Source organism: Eurosta solidaginis, chromosome 4, assembly GCF_040869045.1.
Source record: "Eurosta solidaginis isolate ZX-2024a chromosome 4, ASM4086904v1, whole genome shotgun sequence".
Taxonomy (NCBI): Eukaryota; Metazoa; Arthropoda; class Insecta; order Diptera; family Tephritidae; genus Eurosta; species Eurosta solidaginis.
This window is the reverse complement of record NC_090322.1, coordinates 188,982,072-189,001,107: the sequence shown is the minus strand read 5'-3', so window position 1 is coordinate 189,001,107 and position 19,036 is coordinate 188,982,072. Positions and strand designations below refer to the sequence as shown.

Below are 19,036 nucleotides of genomic sequence, written 5' to 3'. Positions count from 1 at the left end.
CAGATAATTTTGGAAATTGCTCGAAAATTTTTTCGACAAAAAGGTCGAAATTTTCGTAAGCTCTCCTGAGTTAAAGCTATTTTTGGAAAACGTGTTTTAGATTGGTTTTAGAGTTACAGTTACAAATTGATGTAGGTTCCTTCTTAAACTATCGGAAATAAAAAGCGGAACATTTAACTGATGAATTTTGATCAAAACTTCAGTTAAATATTTAAAGGGCCAAACTTTTATTTGTCCTCAAAAATAAATGTTCGGATATTACTTTTATTTGTGGACTTTTTTTTAGAAAAGGTCTTAGAGGTTAAAACGACGCATGGTCCATTATAAAGGTGCCATTGGTATACCCGAGATCCCATGAATTTCATTTGGGACATTTTTTTAGGAGGACTTTTTCGACTCAAAAAACAGGAAAAACTATTAAAATGGGTTTCTAGTAATAACCGTTTTATCTTTATTAATCATATGATTAATTTTAATTGTTTCACCAGTTTTAATTATTTGATTATTATTAATTTTTAATTGGTTAATTATTAATTAGTCGCTAACTCATTATAAAAAATTTATTAATCATTTAATTAAAAAAAAAAACAAAAACAAAGAAATTAATGGTTATTTATTGTAATAGATATAATTTAAATGGTAAACATTTTTTGATTCAACGTAAGAAGCTTATGAGCAATTAGGCAGTAGTGGCGGGAATTGAAGGAGATCTGCGAAATCGCTAAGGTCATGGGCAAGTCTTTCGATATAAGACTAACTCATAGCTTTAAAAAGTGAAAATTAATGTTCATTATGCGCACACTAACAGGGCTGATTACCTTAAATACATACGCTGTTTTACATCTGCTTTAGCTTCATGTTTCATTGATGTGGTTTTAACACCGACCATGGTGGCCTCCTACTCATACATTTAGCAAGAATATCATGTTTAAAGTAGTAAAATTGTCCAGCTATGGAAGCGAAAATAAAAGATACCCCCAACGAGCGTAGATTCTACTTATAAAATATTTGGATTAAAATGGCAACACTGCTAAGAACTGTAAGTATTTGTATATACATACATACAAATATACCACGCACAAAGATCTAGCAGCGTATGAAGCAATGACTTCTAAATAAAATTTCTTTGAATATTTCATTTTTATAATGGCATACTTCCTTGGCTTTTGATTCTAACTTGTTTGACTTTTTGCCATGAAAGCGCATAAGTTTCAACTTTGAAACATTGTCTATTGTCGCACTTCCGTTTCCTCTGCGCTAAGAGCGCTCATAAAATTTTTTATTCATTTAATTTTTTTCATACATATTATATATATTTCTCATACTTTAGCGAGCAAAGATATTTTTTACTTGATATTTTTTATTATTCAACAAGTCGTTGTATAAATGTAAAGGTAAAAATTACTATCTCAGCTTAGTTTAGATTTAGTTTTGACAGCATTTAAAGGTTTCAATACACTTCCATTTGGAGACAAGTACATATAATATGAAAACAATATGAAATACAGTCGTTTTTATTTAAAAGTGATATAAATTTTTCGCCTCGTACAGACTACCGAGAATCCATATCTTGAGCAATATTTGTAGGTTTGTCAGTACTCCTAGGCATCGGTAAAGATTTTCAGTTCTCAATCTTTCCATTTTGAGAATGCTTGTTTTAATTTCAACTTCTTTTTAATGTGTTCACTTCAATTCTTAACAGAAAACCTTAAGAATACTGAAGAAAGCATTAATATTAAACACTCAAAAGACATAGGAAAATTTCTCAGATAGTTTGCCGTCACACAATTGGAAACAAGTCATTGTTTTCACCTTTTTTATACTAACATTTTTGATATATAAACGTCTGGCCTAGAGTTATGCGGGAATCCAATATTAGCAATAGAGTGGTAGTTTGCTTAATGATGGAGTACAAATGTAAGCGTAAGTGTAGTCACTGCACTATAGCATTATGTTGGGACATGTGGCAGGGTTCATATAGGTAAAGGCAGACAGCAAGTCAAGGCCAGACAAGGAAGATGTGTCACTGCACAACTATTTGCGAAGGCTGTACGTGAAAGAAATAGGTGAACACCGCAGCTGTGAGTATAAAAGCTATAGGTGAAGTACGCGAGTAATTTAATTATAAAGTACTACTATCATAGTAGTGTTGTTTATAAGGAACATTTGCTATGCTGAATATTTGAGTTATTTATTCGAAAACTCATATGTATATATATTTCTTCGAATCAAACTTCACCAGTACTTGGAATTCACGCTTCTTGCTTACAAGCCAACGGCAATTTTTCCAAATCGCTTAACCTAAAAACTTTCCATAGCAGAAACCGCAGGATGTTCCAAAAACAAAACAAAGAAAGGGAACGCCACATAAATCATAAGCAAACGGAATGTAAATTTTCTGTTTCAACTTATTGCATGGGAAAATCCTTTGAATTTGTTTGGAGGCTAAAAATATAGAAAGTTAATAAAAAATAGCATAGAAAGAGTGTATCCATTTCAACCAAAATATATACCTTGGAGAATGTACAAGTATTAAAACATACATATCGCGCAAAGTGATACATGCACATTAGAACGTTTCGTAAAAAAAAAAGTTCATTTAAAAAAGATTCGCATGGCTTCATAAAGTTAGGTTCACTACCCCGCGTTTGAAAAGGTAGCTAATAACGAATAATAAATCCACGTCCTATCTGCAAACACAATGTGAAGCTTTGACATTTTTTCCATACAAAGATAACAAAAAAATTTCACCATCAAAACAAAACGCTTTGTTCCAAATCAAATACACTGAAAGTTTCTTTTTTCAACTTGAAACCGTCTAATACTAACATTGAGGCCAATTGAGCTGAGCGTACAAGTTATTGTATTTGTTACGTGTGACTATCAGCGCTATCGTGATGATGGTTGCACATTTCTATTGGAAATAAAAAACGGCAACACACGTGCAACAGGAATTGCTGATCTGTCATTAAGGCATTCAGGCGTGTAGCTATATCATTCCACTACTTTCTCTTACAAATATACATACATATATACCTATAACGTCCATAATTCACTTTGTCTTACACAAATATAAGTTGAATCACAGCATCGCAATCAAATTAACTCGTTCGAAATTCATTGGCTTTAGGAAAAACGATAAGGTGTGGTTGACAGAAGCTACGTGTGCATCAAAGGCCCCACGTTGGGCATCATTTATATATAAGCGAATATTGTTGTTAGGCCGAGATTACTGAGGACTGTGTGCAAGGTTTACAAAGAAGAGAAAGATGTATCCCGGCCAACATGGAAAGATATTTATTTCAGTTTCGCTTTATTTCTTCCTTTTTTAAACGAATAGTAAGGGTTTGCCCACCACAACAGACAGTCTTTCTTCGTGTTTGCTTTATTTTTCAGAAGTTGTTAAAAAAATGAAATGGAAGCTTTAAACATTTTGTTTTCTTAGTTAGTTGTAGAGTGAGGTTCCTTGCAGCTCACTGGCTCCCATTTACGCAAAAAGTCTGCTGCTGTGCTGTTTGCCTTATTCTTGGAATATATTTAAAGTCACCGGGAAAAGGCTCTTCGGACTCTCCCAATGAATACAGATCAATCAGCACGTTCTCGTTTCGGAACGTGCAATTGGTCTTCACCTAAGGAGCAGTACTCCTCAAGAGAAATATTCGGCATCTCAATACAGCTATTGAAGAGGCGGGTGTACGAAATCAGCTCTTTATTCGGGTTTCAAACTGAAGAAGGGGGACATGGAAGGAGCCTTAAAAAAGTCTACCAGCGGCCATATAAAGGGCCTTTTAAACACTGGGATTCAAATCGACTCAAGTGGAATGATTCAACATATTTTTGAGTGGCATAACTATAGCAGCAGACCAGGGAAGGGCCACGGCTTATAGAAAAGTGAAAAGGAGCACTACAGGGGGTTGTATCTCCCCTGCTCAGGGTAGAGGTAACTACAAACCTGCTTAAGGCACTAAAAGGAAGGGGCTGCCAAGTAGGTGCTTATGTCGATAACCTGGCAGCTCTTGTCAGAGGTTTGTGAATGCACTGAGGAACATTTTCCGGCTTAGCTAGGTGTCATGATCGAGAGCTCGTTTCGCTTACGCAGTGGTTCAACTTTCTTGAGTGGAATTATAACCATATTCTTTTCGGGAATATCATTCATGCTGTTTAAAAGGATTAAGTTTCTTGGGATTATCCTTAACAGAAAGCTGCCATATAAATTTTATGTGGAGTAGAGAGTTAGAAAGTCTTCGGTTGCCTTTTAAGGGTCGATTGGAAAATGATAGTTGTTCTCTCAAAGGGTGGTACGTTGGCTGTGCGATATGGTTATCATGCCAATTCTCTGATCTGATGGAGAGCACTTTTCCAAAAAGGCTGCAACGCACGCTTGTGAATAAAGTGAACTACATAATTCTGACCGATTTCGACTACATACCTGGCAGGATAGACTGCTGGGAGTGTAGTGAGGCAGTTAACGAATGGGTCCACGATGGTCGGTAGGGTTGGGACTGGCATATTCTGCCATAAACTCGGTATAAGCTGCAAGTTTGCTCTGCACGACCACTGCGGGAGAGGGAGACGCTAAGCGCTAAGCTCTGTCGCCATGAGTTCGATGGCTGTAAAAGATTGTTTGTCCTTACTTGCGGTGTCATCTTAATATTTTAAGATACAAATTATATTGGTTTCAGTTCATAAGGATATCCCTAGCTACTTTCAGGTTGATTCATTTTCCCATTGCATCTGCCAGTGGAGACTGGCTCTGCTCCTGAACAGGTAGGCCTCGAGCCAGCTTGGCAAATGCTGGGCTGGCAGCATCTCTTGTCGTTTTGTGGAGTTATTTATTAACCATTGTTGGCGCCAAGCGTTCGGATGAACTATTCGGATTTAAAAACAAAAAAAAACTCCAAACATGGTTGCTGGCGTGTTAACAGGGCACAGCCTAATACGAGCCCATGCGGATACCTTTATATGCTGTACAGCTACAGCTGATTTAACTGTGTGGAGGTCAACGGGGGTAATCTTTCCGTCACTTTATGGTCAACTGGCCAGCGTTGACGAGGACGTGCTGTACATATCTCGGTCCGGATATTTTCGACTTTCTGGAGGAAATTTCCAAGATCGATATATGGCTCATTTGTAGCTTTTCGTTGGCGTTCAGCCATTCGCTTAGCAACTGAAATCCAGTTCCACCCTTAAAGTATTTGGTAATACAACGATGCAATGCAACTCATATTTTTCAAACTACTCTCAGTAAGATTATTTTACGATATAGTTTTTAAAAACTAGTACTTCAGTGATAGAGTTTCACACTTTCTGTTAGATGACGTCTAGATTTGTATTTTTAAGACGAAAGGTTTGAGCTGTACGGGAATCTTACGTAATTTTGTTTGCTACGGTCAGAGGTCTTCTCGGAAAACGGATTGTATTTTAAAGCAGACATTCTTTTCTTTAGCTTGTGAATAGTAGTCGTCGGTTCTCTTAAGACTAGTTCAAATTACGTTAAAACTTATAATTGTATGCTATTACTTTTTATGATCAGTCATATATTTCACAGTCAGCACTCTTTAGAAGCAACCATGGTATTTTGTAGTGCGGCCGAATATTGTTGCCCGATTTGTTTGTTGTAATTTTGATTGCGGTTGCATTGAGAAATACATATTTACAACACGCAAATACGTATGTGCATATATAACTATGTATGTAGTAATGCATAGGTATGCAAAATAGCCAAATTTAATAGTAGTATATACATACGTACATATGTATATCAGCATGATTTAACTCTAGCTTTTACTATTTCTTCAATTATTTCCTTTGCCGTTGAATTTCAATTGAAGTGAAATGCTGATGCTGTTGGTATTTGATTTTTACAACGTTGCCAAAGTATATACAGAAATAGGTCACCTTTCTTGTTGGCAAGTAAACTGTCGATACTAAGCTGTCATACTAAAGATGGTAGGAGTGTGCTGGTGTGTCTTGTTGTTTAGTGGTGTTGTTTTGAGCTCTGCTTATTCTGAGTCTATCAAAGCGGTATTACTAGAAATTTCGCACATTTCACAGAAGCAATTGCTGTGCTTTTTGCTACAAAGTACTACTGCGAATATTTCTGCAACTCGTAACTAAGACAATTTTCTAGGAACGTCCAATTAGTGGCACACGAAGAGAAATTTTAACGAGAGTTAGTGAATAAGTAACGAGTGGTTAGGAAATTTTATAAAACTTTTCGTAAATATATGATTTCATAAAGAAGAAAATTATAAAGACCTCTTTTGCGCGATATGCCCTGAATGAGATTAAAGTCGGTTGCTCTTTCCTTTTTACCGACTCATCTGAAATACATACCAACTTTCGAAAGGCGGTCTCGTTTAGAAAAAATATTTCTAAAGTATATTGATGTTGCAATTTCAAATTTGTCATGGATTTTAAAACAATAGATAAAACCTTTTTTTGCTGCAGTTTTTCAGTGTGTAGATATTCCTTTGCTGTACTTTCGAACTTTCATACTCCAATTGGTGGCGGCCGCCGTAGTGTAAGTAGCGTGCTCCGCCATCTACACCGAAGATCCTGGGTGCACGCCCCGGCGCAATGCTACATAAAAAAGACTTAGAAACAAGTTTTTCTATAAGAAGAAAATTTTTCTAAGCGGGGTCGCCCCTCGTCAGTGTTTGGGAAGCACTCCGAGTGTATTTCTGCTATGAAAAGCTCTCAGTGAAAACTCATCTGTGTTGCAGATGCCGTTCGGAGTCATCATACATGTAGGTCCCGTCCCGCCAATTTGTAGGAAAAATCAAGAGAAGGCCAACGCAAATTGGAAGAGAAGCTCGGCCTAAAATCTCTGCGGAGGTTATCGTGCCTTACATTTATTTATTTATTAATTGGGCCAAATGGAGAGATTTATTCCAAATGGATACTTTTCGAAAGAAGGCCAGATGAACACAAAAATAGCAGTGGAGATGTTTTAAGAATTTCGTTGAATTGAATTTTCTGTCGACAAAATTTGAAAATTCAAAAAAGTTTTACGGAAATTTCGAAATTTTTATTTGCTGTTTTCTGATTTTATTGAGTATTCTTAGCTACAATTTGAGCCAAAGTGACTCACGTTCCGCTCTGCCGTTCTTACTTTTCTTCGAATATTTTGGGTAGAAAATGGATTTTCTTTAACAATTCCTAAGTCGAATATGAGCGTATTTCGGCTGCCGTTAAAAAAAAAATGTTTTTTAATTCCGTCTTAGAATTTGTTTAAATAACGCCCTACTCTCTAAGTCGATGTGTAGAAACTATGGCAGTTTGTGGAAATTATGGCCAACCAGCGGCAGCATGTCCTAAAGGAATTTGAAGCTGCGCAGAACTGATTTTATCCGGGCCCGGAGACATATAGGGCTTGAACGAATCGATACCCAAAGCAATTCGACTTTCTCATAGGGGAATGGCAGGAAATGCTGCATAGCCAACAATCGCCGACTGTGCAAGTGGAGACTTCTGCGCAATTGAGACATAGGAAAATTATTATTCAATAAAAGCTTTAGGAATCCCTCGCTACTCATTGACCAGCCCCCAGTATTGTCCCTCAGATACCCTAAATAGGCGGGTCTCCTTGAGAGTATCTTTCCTAGCCCCGCCGATTCATTGGAATCTTCCACGTTTTCGAAGAAGCTTTTCAATGAAACTCGCTTGGCTATCCCTTTTTATATTTATAAATTAACAGACTCACCTTCCTAGCTCTATTGAAAAGCCGCCTTCTGGACGTTGTAAGATCGTCAAAAGAATCAGACCACCAGTGCGGATAAACATGAACCTAAATGTCCTGTCTTTAGATATATGAGCAACTTTGGAAGTGAAATATTCGCACATAATCTTAGAAATTTCGCAGCAACGGGTTTTTATCCACACGCTGCTTGATAGATCATATGCAATCCCAGCATCCTTTTGATTTCCCCTTAGTGCATTGGGATACATACCGTCAATTCAACGAGAGCTGCAGGCTTCCTCGAAAGTTCTGCTGTGTTCTTCGTGGCTACAATTTCCAGACTGATCTAGCGGCCTGTAGGATCTTCTTATTTAAACAGCACACCCGACCCTTCCTTTAATTATGAACCATCGGTATACATGATTGTGGTATGATCTACCCATTTCTACCTACTTTCAACAACCATCCGACTCTACTGCGGTCCTCAAAGATCCTTCGATGCTCAGGCAAAGAACTGTGTAGGCTATTCTCCCTATATAAGATGACGTTATACTGCTATAGATATACTACCGGCAATCGAGCAGCCCCAACATGCATACAGTACTTCAGAGCTTTTCTTCTCTCTCTCTATCTCTTCTACATGGAGTTTCCTCCAAAATTTACTGTCAAAATATTTTGTACTGTACATTTCTTCTATGGTCACCACTCTCAGATCGGGCTATTCCGAGTTCTCCGTTAACCCGGGCTTGTGTTGGTAAACATCTGCCACTTATGATGACTTAAATCTCGTCTGCATAAGTTCTGATCCCATGTCGAGCCGCCTAGCAATTGGTTAATGATTACCGTCCTGTATTTACAGATTTTGTGGCCTTGCACAGACCTCTTTACGACCCCATTTCTCTGCAGCTTAGTATGAAGCCGATCTAACTTGTTAAGGCCGGCTTTACTTCAGTCGAGCTTGTACCAAGATATTATCAAATATTTAAACTTAGATATATAAATAGAAAATTAAGTCAGTCAGTTCAGCAGTCAAATTCTTAGAAAATTTGGGTTTCATCAAACGTGTAATACTTTCGGTGAAATATATTTAAAAAATTTACTTTACCTAGAAAATTTCGTTTAATTAGCATAACTCACCTCATTAAATGCCGTCGTTAAAGTCGCTGATTAAAGCAGCCGCCCAATATTCTACCTCATCACACCAGTCTGCGTGGATAATCAAAGCAACTGACGTTGTGGCATTACATTGCCACCATAACCCGTTGTTGTGAGGAATTGTAGCGATGAAGAAGCGGTGACTATAGTTTGACGTGCACCATCACCTATGCCACCACCATAATTGTTGCTGATGCCCATCCCTTCCCGATAGCCCAGATCTTTTGTTGCACTAATGTGCTCGTTATTTTGTTCATTGTTAATGCTGGTGCGACGCTGTAACAGCTGCAAGCCATTTGACGTACGATGCGCCGAATTGTAAGGTGGTGGAGGTGGTTGCCGATATTCATAGCCATAACTATTGTTGTTAAACGTACTTTGGGTTCCATTTGTATACGAGTGGGTATCGGTGGGTGTGCGGGGTGGTAGTGCAACTGATTTGCTATGTCGTTGTAATGTTGAAAAGCCACTTTCCGCTTGCGGCGCTGTGCCATTTTCGCTGACAGTTGTCGTTGGCAATGAGCCGGTGCTGGTCAGTGCAATTCCTCCAGAACTGGTTGTTGCTATCGCGAGCGCTGCCTCGACACCACGTCGTAAAGTCCTTTCGCTGGGTTTGCTTGCGGCACCATATCTGGACTGGAGGTACTCTTGTACATTTACATTATATTTATTTTTGGCCGTAATGGGTTGTTGTTGTTGTTGTTGTGACATTTGCTGGTCATCGTGTAGATTTATTGTCCTCGTTGCTTTTATCGGACTATAAAGTTGTCCTTGTTGATTGTTGGCCGCATTGTTGTTGGCATGACCATAAATGTTACTGTTACTATTGTTACCTAACTTATGGATGTTGCTATACGCGGGCAACAAGTCGGGTTGATAGCCACCGGCTCGTCCACCACCACCACCTCTACCACTAGTCAATTGACCTTCATTACTCGGTACTTCTGCGCGCCATTTGCTACCTAAATTAATACCACCGTGCGTGCTTTTGCCCCCCGATGCTATGTCCAATGTTGTTGTTGATGTTGCATTGAGTAAACGATTTATTTCAACTGCGACTGGTCCATGCGGGTATTTAATGTGAAGCGTATCTGCTGTGGAAAAAAACAAAAATGGAATACAAAGAAAAATCAATATAAACTTGTATGTGGTGTATTTAAATATGTAGCAAATGTTATGTACAGCTTTGTGGGTTTGTTTGTTTGAGTTGAGTTATGTAACACAACAACCAGTATAAATTATAAGTACACATAAATAGATATATTAAAGCAAAAGGAGATATACACTTACTTATTAGGGTTATTAAAAAACAATGTAAATTTTTCTCGGAACCACGCAAAAGTCTGTATGAACCAGGAGACGCAACATTTTTAACTTTCAAGTATAATAAATTAAAAAATGTCTTGAGTATTTTTTAAGTCTGTGCCTACAATTCAAATATGACATAATGTCAACAGCCATAACACCAATTGATCTTTTTACCGCTTCAAATGGCCACAATGTTAGTTGAAGTTATAACCATATGGAAAGGTCACAACGTTCAGTCTTTCCTAAATGGTCATATAATTCACTCATATATTCCCAGTTTTTTCATACCAGCACGTATTAAAATGTTAACAGCTGGCGAATTTACAGTCAATTTATATCGATATACCTTTCACGATATTGTTACGAATTTCAAAATTGTCCTAAAGGAGAAATGATAGCCCAACCCATAAGCATGTCGAACTGATCAGGGTGATGATATGAGTTGATTGAATCATGTTAGTCCGTCTGTTTGAGCGCAAGATAGTCCCTGAATTTTGAGATATCGATTAGGCATTTGTCGGCATCGACCAGCTCGGACCCCTGTAGCATATATCGCCCATGGAGCGTTTTAAGTAATTTCTCTATAGAACTATTAATGTCGTAAATCCAACAAAAATTTACCAATCCTAACGAAACTTAGTATAGAGCTTGTTTTTATACAAAAAGCTTAACATAAATTTTGTTACATTTTGGAAAATAGACTTGGCAATGTCCACATTTAAATAGTAGAAGCAAATTTAAAAGTTTTGTAAACTGTAAACCAGAAGCCATTAGTATGCAATTTTCTAAATTATAGTTCTTGGAATTATATATTGATAACTGTTACTCCGTTTTTATACTCAGTTGAGCAGAGCACACAGAGTATATTAACTTTGATTGGATAACGGTTGGTTGTACAGGTATAAAGGAATCGAGATAGATATAGACTTCCATATATCAAAATCATCAGTATCGAAAAAAAATTCGATTGAGCCATGTCCGTCCGTCCGTCTGTCCGTTAACATTGAGGTATCTTGATGAAATTTGGTATGTAGGTTCCTGGGCACTCATCTCAGATCGCTATTTAAAATGAACGATATCGGACAATAACCACGCCCACTTTTTCGATATCGAAAATTTCGGTGGTAAGTGAGTTGAACTTATGACGCAGAATAGAAAACTAGTAAAATTTTGGACAATGGGCCTGGCACCGCCCACTTTTAAAAGAAAGTAATTTAGAAGTTGTGCAAGCTGTAATTTGGCAGTCGTTGAAGATATCATGATAAAATTTGACAGTAACGTTACTCTTATTACTATATGTCTACTTAATAAAAATTAGCAAAATCGGAGAACGACCATGCCCACTTTTTAAAAAAAAATTTTTTTAAATTCAAATTTGAAAAGAAAAGTTAATATCTTTACAGTATATAAGTAAATTATGTCAACATACAACTCCAGTAATGATATGTTGCAACAAAATACAAAACTAAAAGAAAATTTCAAAATGGGCGTGGCTCCGCCCTTTTTCATTTAATTTGTCTTAGATACTTTTAACGCCATAAGTCCAACAAAAACTTACCAATCCTTGTGAAATTTGGTAGAGGCTTAGATTCTAGGACGATAACTGTTTTCTGTGAAAAAGGGCGAAATCGGTTGAAGCCACGCCCAGTTTTTATACACAGTCGACTGTCTGTCCTTCCGCTCGGCCGTTAACACGATACCTTGAGCAAAAATCGATATATCTTTACTAAACTCAGTTCACGTACTTATCTGAACTCACTTTGTATTGGTGTAAAAAATGGCCGAAATCCGACTATGACCACGCCCACTTTTTCGATATCGAAAATTACGAAAAATGAAAAAAATGCCATAATTATAAAGAAATACGAAAAAAGGGATGAAACATGGTAATTGTGTTGGTCTATTGACGCAAAATATAACTTTAGAAAAAAACTTGGTAAAATGGGTGTGACACCTACCATATTAAGTAGAATAAAACGAAAAAGTTTTGCAGGGCGAAATCGAAAGCCCTTGGAATCTTGGAAAGAATACTGTTCGTGGTATTACATATATAAATAAATTAGCGGTACCCGACAGATGATGTTCTGGATCACCCTGGTCCACATTTTGGTCGATATCTCGAAAATGCCTTCACATATACAACTAAGGGCCACTCCCTTTTAAAGCCCTCATTAATACCTTTAATTTGATACCCATATCGTACAAACACATTCTAGAGTCACCCCTGGTCCACGATTATGGCGATATCACAAAAAGGCGTCCACATATAGAAGCAAGGCCCACTCCTTTTTAAAATACTCATTAACACCTTTCATTTGATACCCATATCGTACAAACAAATTCTAGCGTCACCCCTGGTCCACCTTTATGGCGATATCTCGAAAAGGCTTCCACCTATAGAACTAAGGCCCACGCCCTTTAAAATACTCATTAACACCTTTCATTTGATACCCATATCGTACAAACAAATTCTAGCGTCACCCCTGGTCCACCTTTATGGCGATATTTCGAAAAGGCGTCCACCTATAGAACTAAGGCCCACGCCGTTTTAAAATACTCATTAACACCTTTCATTTGATACCCATATCGTACAAACAAATTCTAGCGTCACCCCTGGTCCACCTTTATGGCGATATTTCGAAAAGGCGTCCACCTATAGAACTAAGGCCCACGCCGTTTTAAAATACTCATTAACACCTTTCATTTGATACCCATATCGTACAAACAAATTCTAGCGTCACCCCTGGTCCACCTTTATGGCGATATCTCGAAAAGGCTTCCACCTATAGAACTAAGGCCCACGCCCTTTAAAATACTCATTAACACCTTTCATTTGATACCCATATCGTACAAACAAATTCTAGCGTCACCCCTGGTCCACCTTTATGGCGATATTTCGAAAAGGCGTCCACCTATAGAACTAAGGCCCACGCCGTTTTAAAATACTCATTAACACCTTTCATTTGATACCCATATCGTACAAACAAATTCTAGCGTCACCCCTGGTCCACCTTTATGGCGATATTTCGAAAAGGCGTCCACCTATAGAACTAAGGCCCACTCCCTTTTAAAACCCTCATTAATACCTTTAATTTGATACCCATATCGTACAAAAACATTCTAGAGTCACCCCTGGTCCACCTTTATGGCTATATCTCGAAAAGCGTCCATCTATAGAACTAAGGCCCACTCCCTTTTAAATTACTCATTAGCACCTTTCATTTGATATCCATATCGTACAAACACATTCCAGGGTTACCCTAGGTTCATTTTCCTACAAGGTAGTTTCCCTGTATTTTGTCTCCAAAGCTCTCAGCTGAGTACGTAATGTTCGGCCACACCTGAACTTAGCCTTCCTTACTTGTTTATACTCAGCGTGCTTTGCACACAGATTATATTAAATTTGATTCTATAACGGTTGGCTGTACAGGTATAAAGGAATCGATATAGATGTAGACTTCCATATATCAAAATCATCATTATCGAAAAAAAATGTGACTAAACCATGTCCCTCTATCGGTCCGTCCGTCCGTCTGTCCCCTAACACGATAACTTGAGTAAATATTGAGATATATTCACCAAATTTGGTACACGAGCTTACCTGGACCCAGAATAGATTGGTATTGAAAATTTGCGAAATCGGATGATAACCACGCCCACTTTTTATATATATAACATTTTGGAAAAACAAAAAACCTGATTATTTAGTAAATAATACACCTAGAATGTTCAAATTTGATGTGTGGACTGATACTGAGACTATCGATAAAAATTTGAATACATTTTTCAAAATGGGCGTGGCACCGCCCACTTGTGATAAAATTAATTTTACAAGTATTATTAATCATAAATCAAAAACCGTTAAACCTACCGTAGTAAAATTCGGCGGAGAGGTTGTCTTTACTATAAGGAATGCTTTGAAGAAAAATTCGCTTAATGATGACACCCACTTTTATATACAAGATTTTTAAAAGGGTCGTGGATGAATAAAACAAGCTATATCTTTGCAAAAACGAGCTTTGTATCAATTGTATTTCATTTCCAAATGGATATCTAACAATAAATAGGAACAACTTGAAATTTCAAAAAATTGGCGTGGAACCGTCCCTTTTATGTCTAAGCAATTTTCTATGTTTCGAGAGCCATAACTCGAAGAAAAGTTAATGGATCGTAATAAAATTGGGTACACACATTTTTCCTATAGCAGGAAATATTTCTAGAAAAAATGGACGAGATCGGTTAAAGACCACGCCCACTTTTATATAAAAGATTTTTAAAAGGGTGGTAGACGAAAATAATAAGCTATATCTTAACGAAAAAGAGTTTTGTATCAACAGAATTTTATTTTCTAAATTGAATTATAACATTAAATTGGAAAACACTAAAATTTTTGAAAATGGGTCTGGCACCGCCCCTTTTATGACTAAGAAATTTTCTATGTTTCGGGAGCCATAACTCGAAGAAAAATTAACATATCGTAATGAAATTGTGTACACATATTTTCCTCATAGCAGAAAGCATTCCTAGTAAAAATGGATGGAATCGGATAAAGGCCACGACAGCTTAGATACAAAACAAGTTTAAAAGGGTCATAGACTAGAATAATAAACTATAACTTAGCAAAAAATGGTTTTGAATCAATGATATATCACTTATCAAGTTTTATTATATGACGAAATGTGGAGACATTTTTTTTTAAACGGGCAGTGCCACGTGTAGAAGTGTAATTTATCTGAAACGAAATGTACAATTGAAGCTCACGCTGAATATATAATATTCGGTAACACCCGAACTTAGACACCTTTACTAGTTTTAAATAAAAGTTATAGCAAAAAAAATTTGATGATGACTCTTTGAGAAATAGGTTGACGGATAGACCAATGAATGGATAAATTATGCTAACTTGAACTTTTTTCAGTTGAGCCTACCGATTTCTTCAGTTGACTTAAAAATAACATTTAAAAAAAATCGCTAGGCGCTACCCCCGATTATGTTCATGATGGCTCCCGAAAAAATCGTTATGTTCCCCCACAAAATGTCTTTTTGGATCCACCCCTGCCTAAAAATTACGACAGATGTATGAAAAGGCACCCACTAAACTATGTATACTAATTGGGAAAGAATTTGAAAGTCTGCTTTGTTATTTATTAATAACGTCAGCTGATGCAAGAAACGAATGGTCAGCAATCATTATTGAATTCAGCCTAAATCGTCTGGACAACTCAGCGCCAACTAAACATTTTTGTCTTTGTACCTTCAATGGTTTCCTAGAGTATTATAAAATATTCGTTATCATAATTAAACGCAAGCAAATAACTTTATTCAAATTTTCAGCAGACGATAGGCGGTTTGTAATAAAATTTATGGTCAAAAGGCAATTGGGTATGAAATTGATGGCATTTATGCTAATAGGGAAATTTGAATGTCATGAAATGCAAATTGTGAAATTGTGAAATGTGAAAATGAACCAAATTACAAAAGATGCAATAACCAATGTTTCCCTTTCTTAGCAAAATTGCTAAATAAAAATCAATAAGTACTAGGAACAAGGCGGTGATTACGATTTATACAATCTCCACTAAGACCAATAAATCACTTCGTAATGCCGACTGTCTTTAACGTAATTACTCAGAAAGGCGAAGAAAGAAAGACATGCTATTTTCAAATAATGGATGGACAGGCGGTATATGTATGTACATATGTAAGGGTGCAGATTTTTTGTGTGATTACGAATTCCTCCCTAAAGTATTTCACGAAAAATAATTTGCAAAAATATTATCAGTTGATGAAATCCACATAAATTTTCGAGAGCTTGCAAACGTTAAATGTAAGCCAACTGACATACAAAGATAGCATACAGAGATTAACATGTGTGTCAGGAATGCCACACCACTTGTCTTTATTGGTGCCAAACTTTTGTAGAAAAAGAGCCAACACTAAAGAAAACATATAGGTTTAGTTCTGTTTTTTTACATGCAAATTCATATACACTTAAACTTTATATAGACAGCTAAGTGCGCAAGTTATCTACACCTATGAAAGAAACTGTTGCTCATTAATTAAATTAGCAACAAAAAGTGTGTCTCCACTAATCAGTACTTCTAATTTTGATATGCGTTATACACTATGACCGAAAAGGTTTATCTCTCTACTGTTTCGCGGTACACTACTACTGTGCCTAATTTTCGTTAAGCGTTTTTTTAGGATTCATGTGAAAAAACACAGCTGTTTTCTCAGCTAACCTCAATTCTTTAGGTTAAACTCATTGTCGTTGCAAAGCTTTGCCAACTTTGCCTTAAAAACGCAGGTGTTTTTTTCACATATTCCCTCTACTCGAGAGCAAATTTCAAAATAATTAAAAATATTTCTCTTGTTCTTTTATAATGGCTAAACATTAGTGACTGACAATTTTTATACTCAGTTGAGCAAAGCTCACAGAGTATATTAACTTTGATTGGATAACGGCTGGTTGTACAGGTATAAAGGAATCGAGATAGATATAGACTTCCATATATCAAAATCATCAGGATCGATAAAAAATTTGATTGAGCCATGTCCGTCCGTCCGTTAACACGATAACTTGAGTAAATTTTGAGGTATCTTGATGAAATTTGGTATGTGTTTTTTTTATTTTTTTTTTTTATGTCAACATTCAACTCCAGTAATGATATGGTGCAACAAAATGCAAAAATAAAGGAAAATTTAAAAATGGGCGTGGCTCCGCCCTTTATCATTTTATTTGTTTAGGATACTTTTAATGCCATAAGTCGAACAACGATTTACCAATCCATGTGAAATTTGGTAGGGGCTTAGTTTCTGGGGCGGTAACTAATTCCTGTGAAAAAGGGCGAAATCGGTTGAAGCCACGCCCAGTTTTTATACACAGTCCTTCCGCTCGGCCGTTAACACGATAACTTGAGCAAAAATCGATAATCTTTACTAAATTCAGTTCACTTACTTATCTGAACTCACTTTGTATTGGTATAAAAAATGGCCGAAATCCGACTATGACCACGCCCACTTTTTCGATATCGAAAATTACCAAAAAAGAAAAAAATGCCATAATTCTATACCAAATACGAAAAAAGGGATGAAACAAATATAACTTTTGAAAAAAACTTTATAAAATGGGTGTGACACCTACCATATTAAGCACAATGAAATGAGACAGTTCTGCAGGGCGAAATAAAAACCCTTGAAATCTTGGCAGGAATACTGTTCGTGGTATTATATATATAAATAAATTAGCGGTATCCAACAGATGATGTTCTGGGTCACCCTGGTCCACATTTTGGTCAATATCTGGAAAACGCCTTCACATATACAACTACCACCACTCCCTTTTAAAACCCTCATTAATACCTTTAATTTGATACCCATATCGTACAAACACATTCTAGAGTCACCCCTGGTCCACCTTTAAGCCGATATCTCGAAAAGGCGACCATCTATACAACTACAACCACTCCCTTTTAAAACCCTCACTAATACCTTTAATTTGATACCCATATCGTACAAACGCATTCTAGTGTCACCCCTGGTCCACCTTTATGCCGATATCTCGAAAAGTCGTCCACCTATAGAACTAAGCTCCACGCCCTTTTAAAATTCTCATTAACACCTTTCGTTTGATACCCATATTGTACAAACGCATTCTAGTGTCACCCCTGGTCCACCTTTATGCCGAGATCTCGAAAAGGCGTCCACCTATAGAACTAAGCCCCACGCCCTTTTAAAATTCTCATTAACACCTTTCGTTTGATACCCATATTGTACAAACGCATTCTAGTGTCACCCCTGGTCCACCTTTATGCCGAGATCTCGAAAAAACGACCACCTATTCAACTACCACCACTCCCTTTTAAAACCCTCATTAACACCTTTCATTTGATATACATGTCATACAAAATAAAAATATTCCAGGGTTACCCTCGGTTCATTTTCCTACATGGTTATTTTCCCTTATGTTGCCACCATAGCTCTCAACTGAGTATGTAATGTTCGGTTACACCCGAACTTAGCCTTCCTTACTTTTTGTTGTTATATCGGCCTACTTATTTGTAAGATCGCGAGTTTGAATCGAATTTTTTCTATCTTCTATTCTAATTTAAAGTTTTTTCAATTAAGAAAAAAATATATCATAACAATAATAATGATAAAATAATTATTGTTAGGACTTGAGCTCGATTCAAGCTCGCGTTATTAGTAACTGACGTTAGAGATCTTATTTACCGACAATTATTACAAATCTACTCTTTTCCGATTATTTTACACCTTGAGTAGTGACGATCTTACGTACTTTTTTGTTTTAAAGTGGATATCAAATAGGGAAGTTATATTCCCGCTTAACTAAACAGGCATTCCTGCTGAATGTTCTGTAGTCGTATCATCATCAGCAATAATTAGCTCTTAATCGCATAGGAAATTTTACATCAATTCATTGCTACAGCTGATGTTTAGCCTAGCAGGCTAACCCCAAAGAAAATTTAAGGGCCGGCCAGCCTAATGCAATCTAATACAAAACCGCTTGTTTGTAACGGCCGTTATTCTAAAAGAAAAAGTGACGTTTCGTTAAGTTACCCCGCCAAAGGCCTGTTAGCTTTGGGGGTAAACGGAACGCGTGGAATGGGACTTGGTCACTTGGATTAAAGCCGCAGCAGTATATGCACGCTCGTAAGTTCTTCCTTTAAACAACAAGTTTTCAAAACCATAAAAAAGGTCACTGCAGCGATCATCACCGCCAGAACGCAGAGTCCCCGAATATATTAAAAGGTAAAACTGTAGCAATTGAATGTTTGCTTTTTAAACTCTACTTCTCATTTTTCTATTGCACATTCCTTTGAACTAAAATACTAAAATACTAGTGTAATTTTTAATATTAATCATTGCCTT

At 36.8% G+C, this 19,036-nt stretch overlaps 1 protein-coding gene and 1 long non-coding RNA gene across 9 annotated transcripts in view; one reads left to right on the top strand and one right to left on the bottom strand.

The window, feature by feature from the left end:
* Positions 1–19,036, bottom strand: part of LOC137250787 (uncharacterized) — an 865,562-nt gene that overhangs the window by 12,864 nt on the left and 833,662 nt on the right. For 7 of the 8 annotated variants that reach the window (XM_067784276.1, XM_067784274.1, XM_067784273.1 and 4 more), the window contains one exon: positions 8,819–9,930. In XM_067784276.1, the coding sequence (XP_067640377.1) occupies positions 8,900–9,930 (1,031 nt within the window). In that variant the 3' untranslated portion in view covers positions 8,819–8,899. The remainder of the gene's footprint in view (positions 1–8,818; positions 9,931–19,036) is intronic. The other variant, XM_067784278.1, reaches the window with a different exon arrangement.
* The window catches only part of LOC137250794 (uncharacterized), a 195,319-nt gene that overhangs the window by 38,108 nt on the left and 138,175 nt on the right, over positions 1–19,036 (top strand). The window lies entirely within an intron of this gene.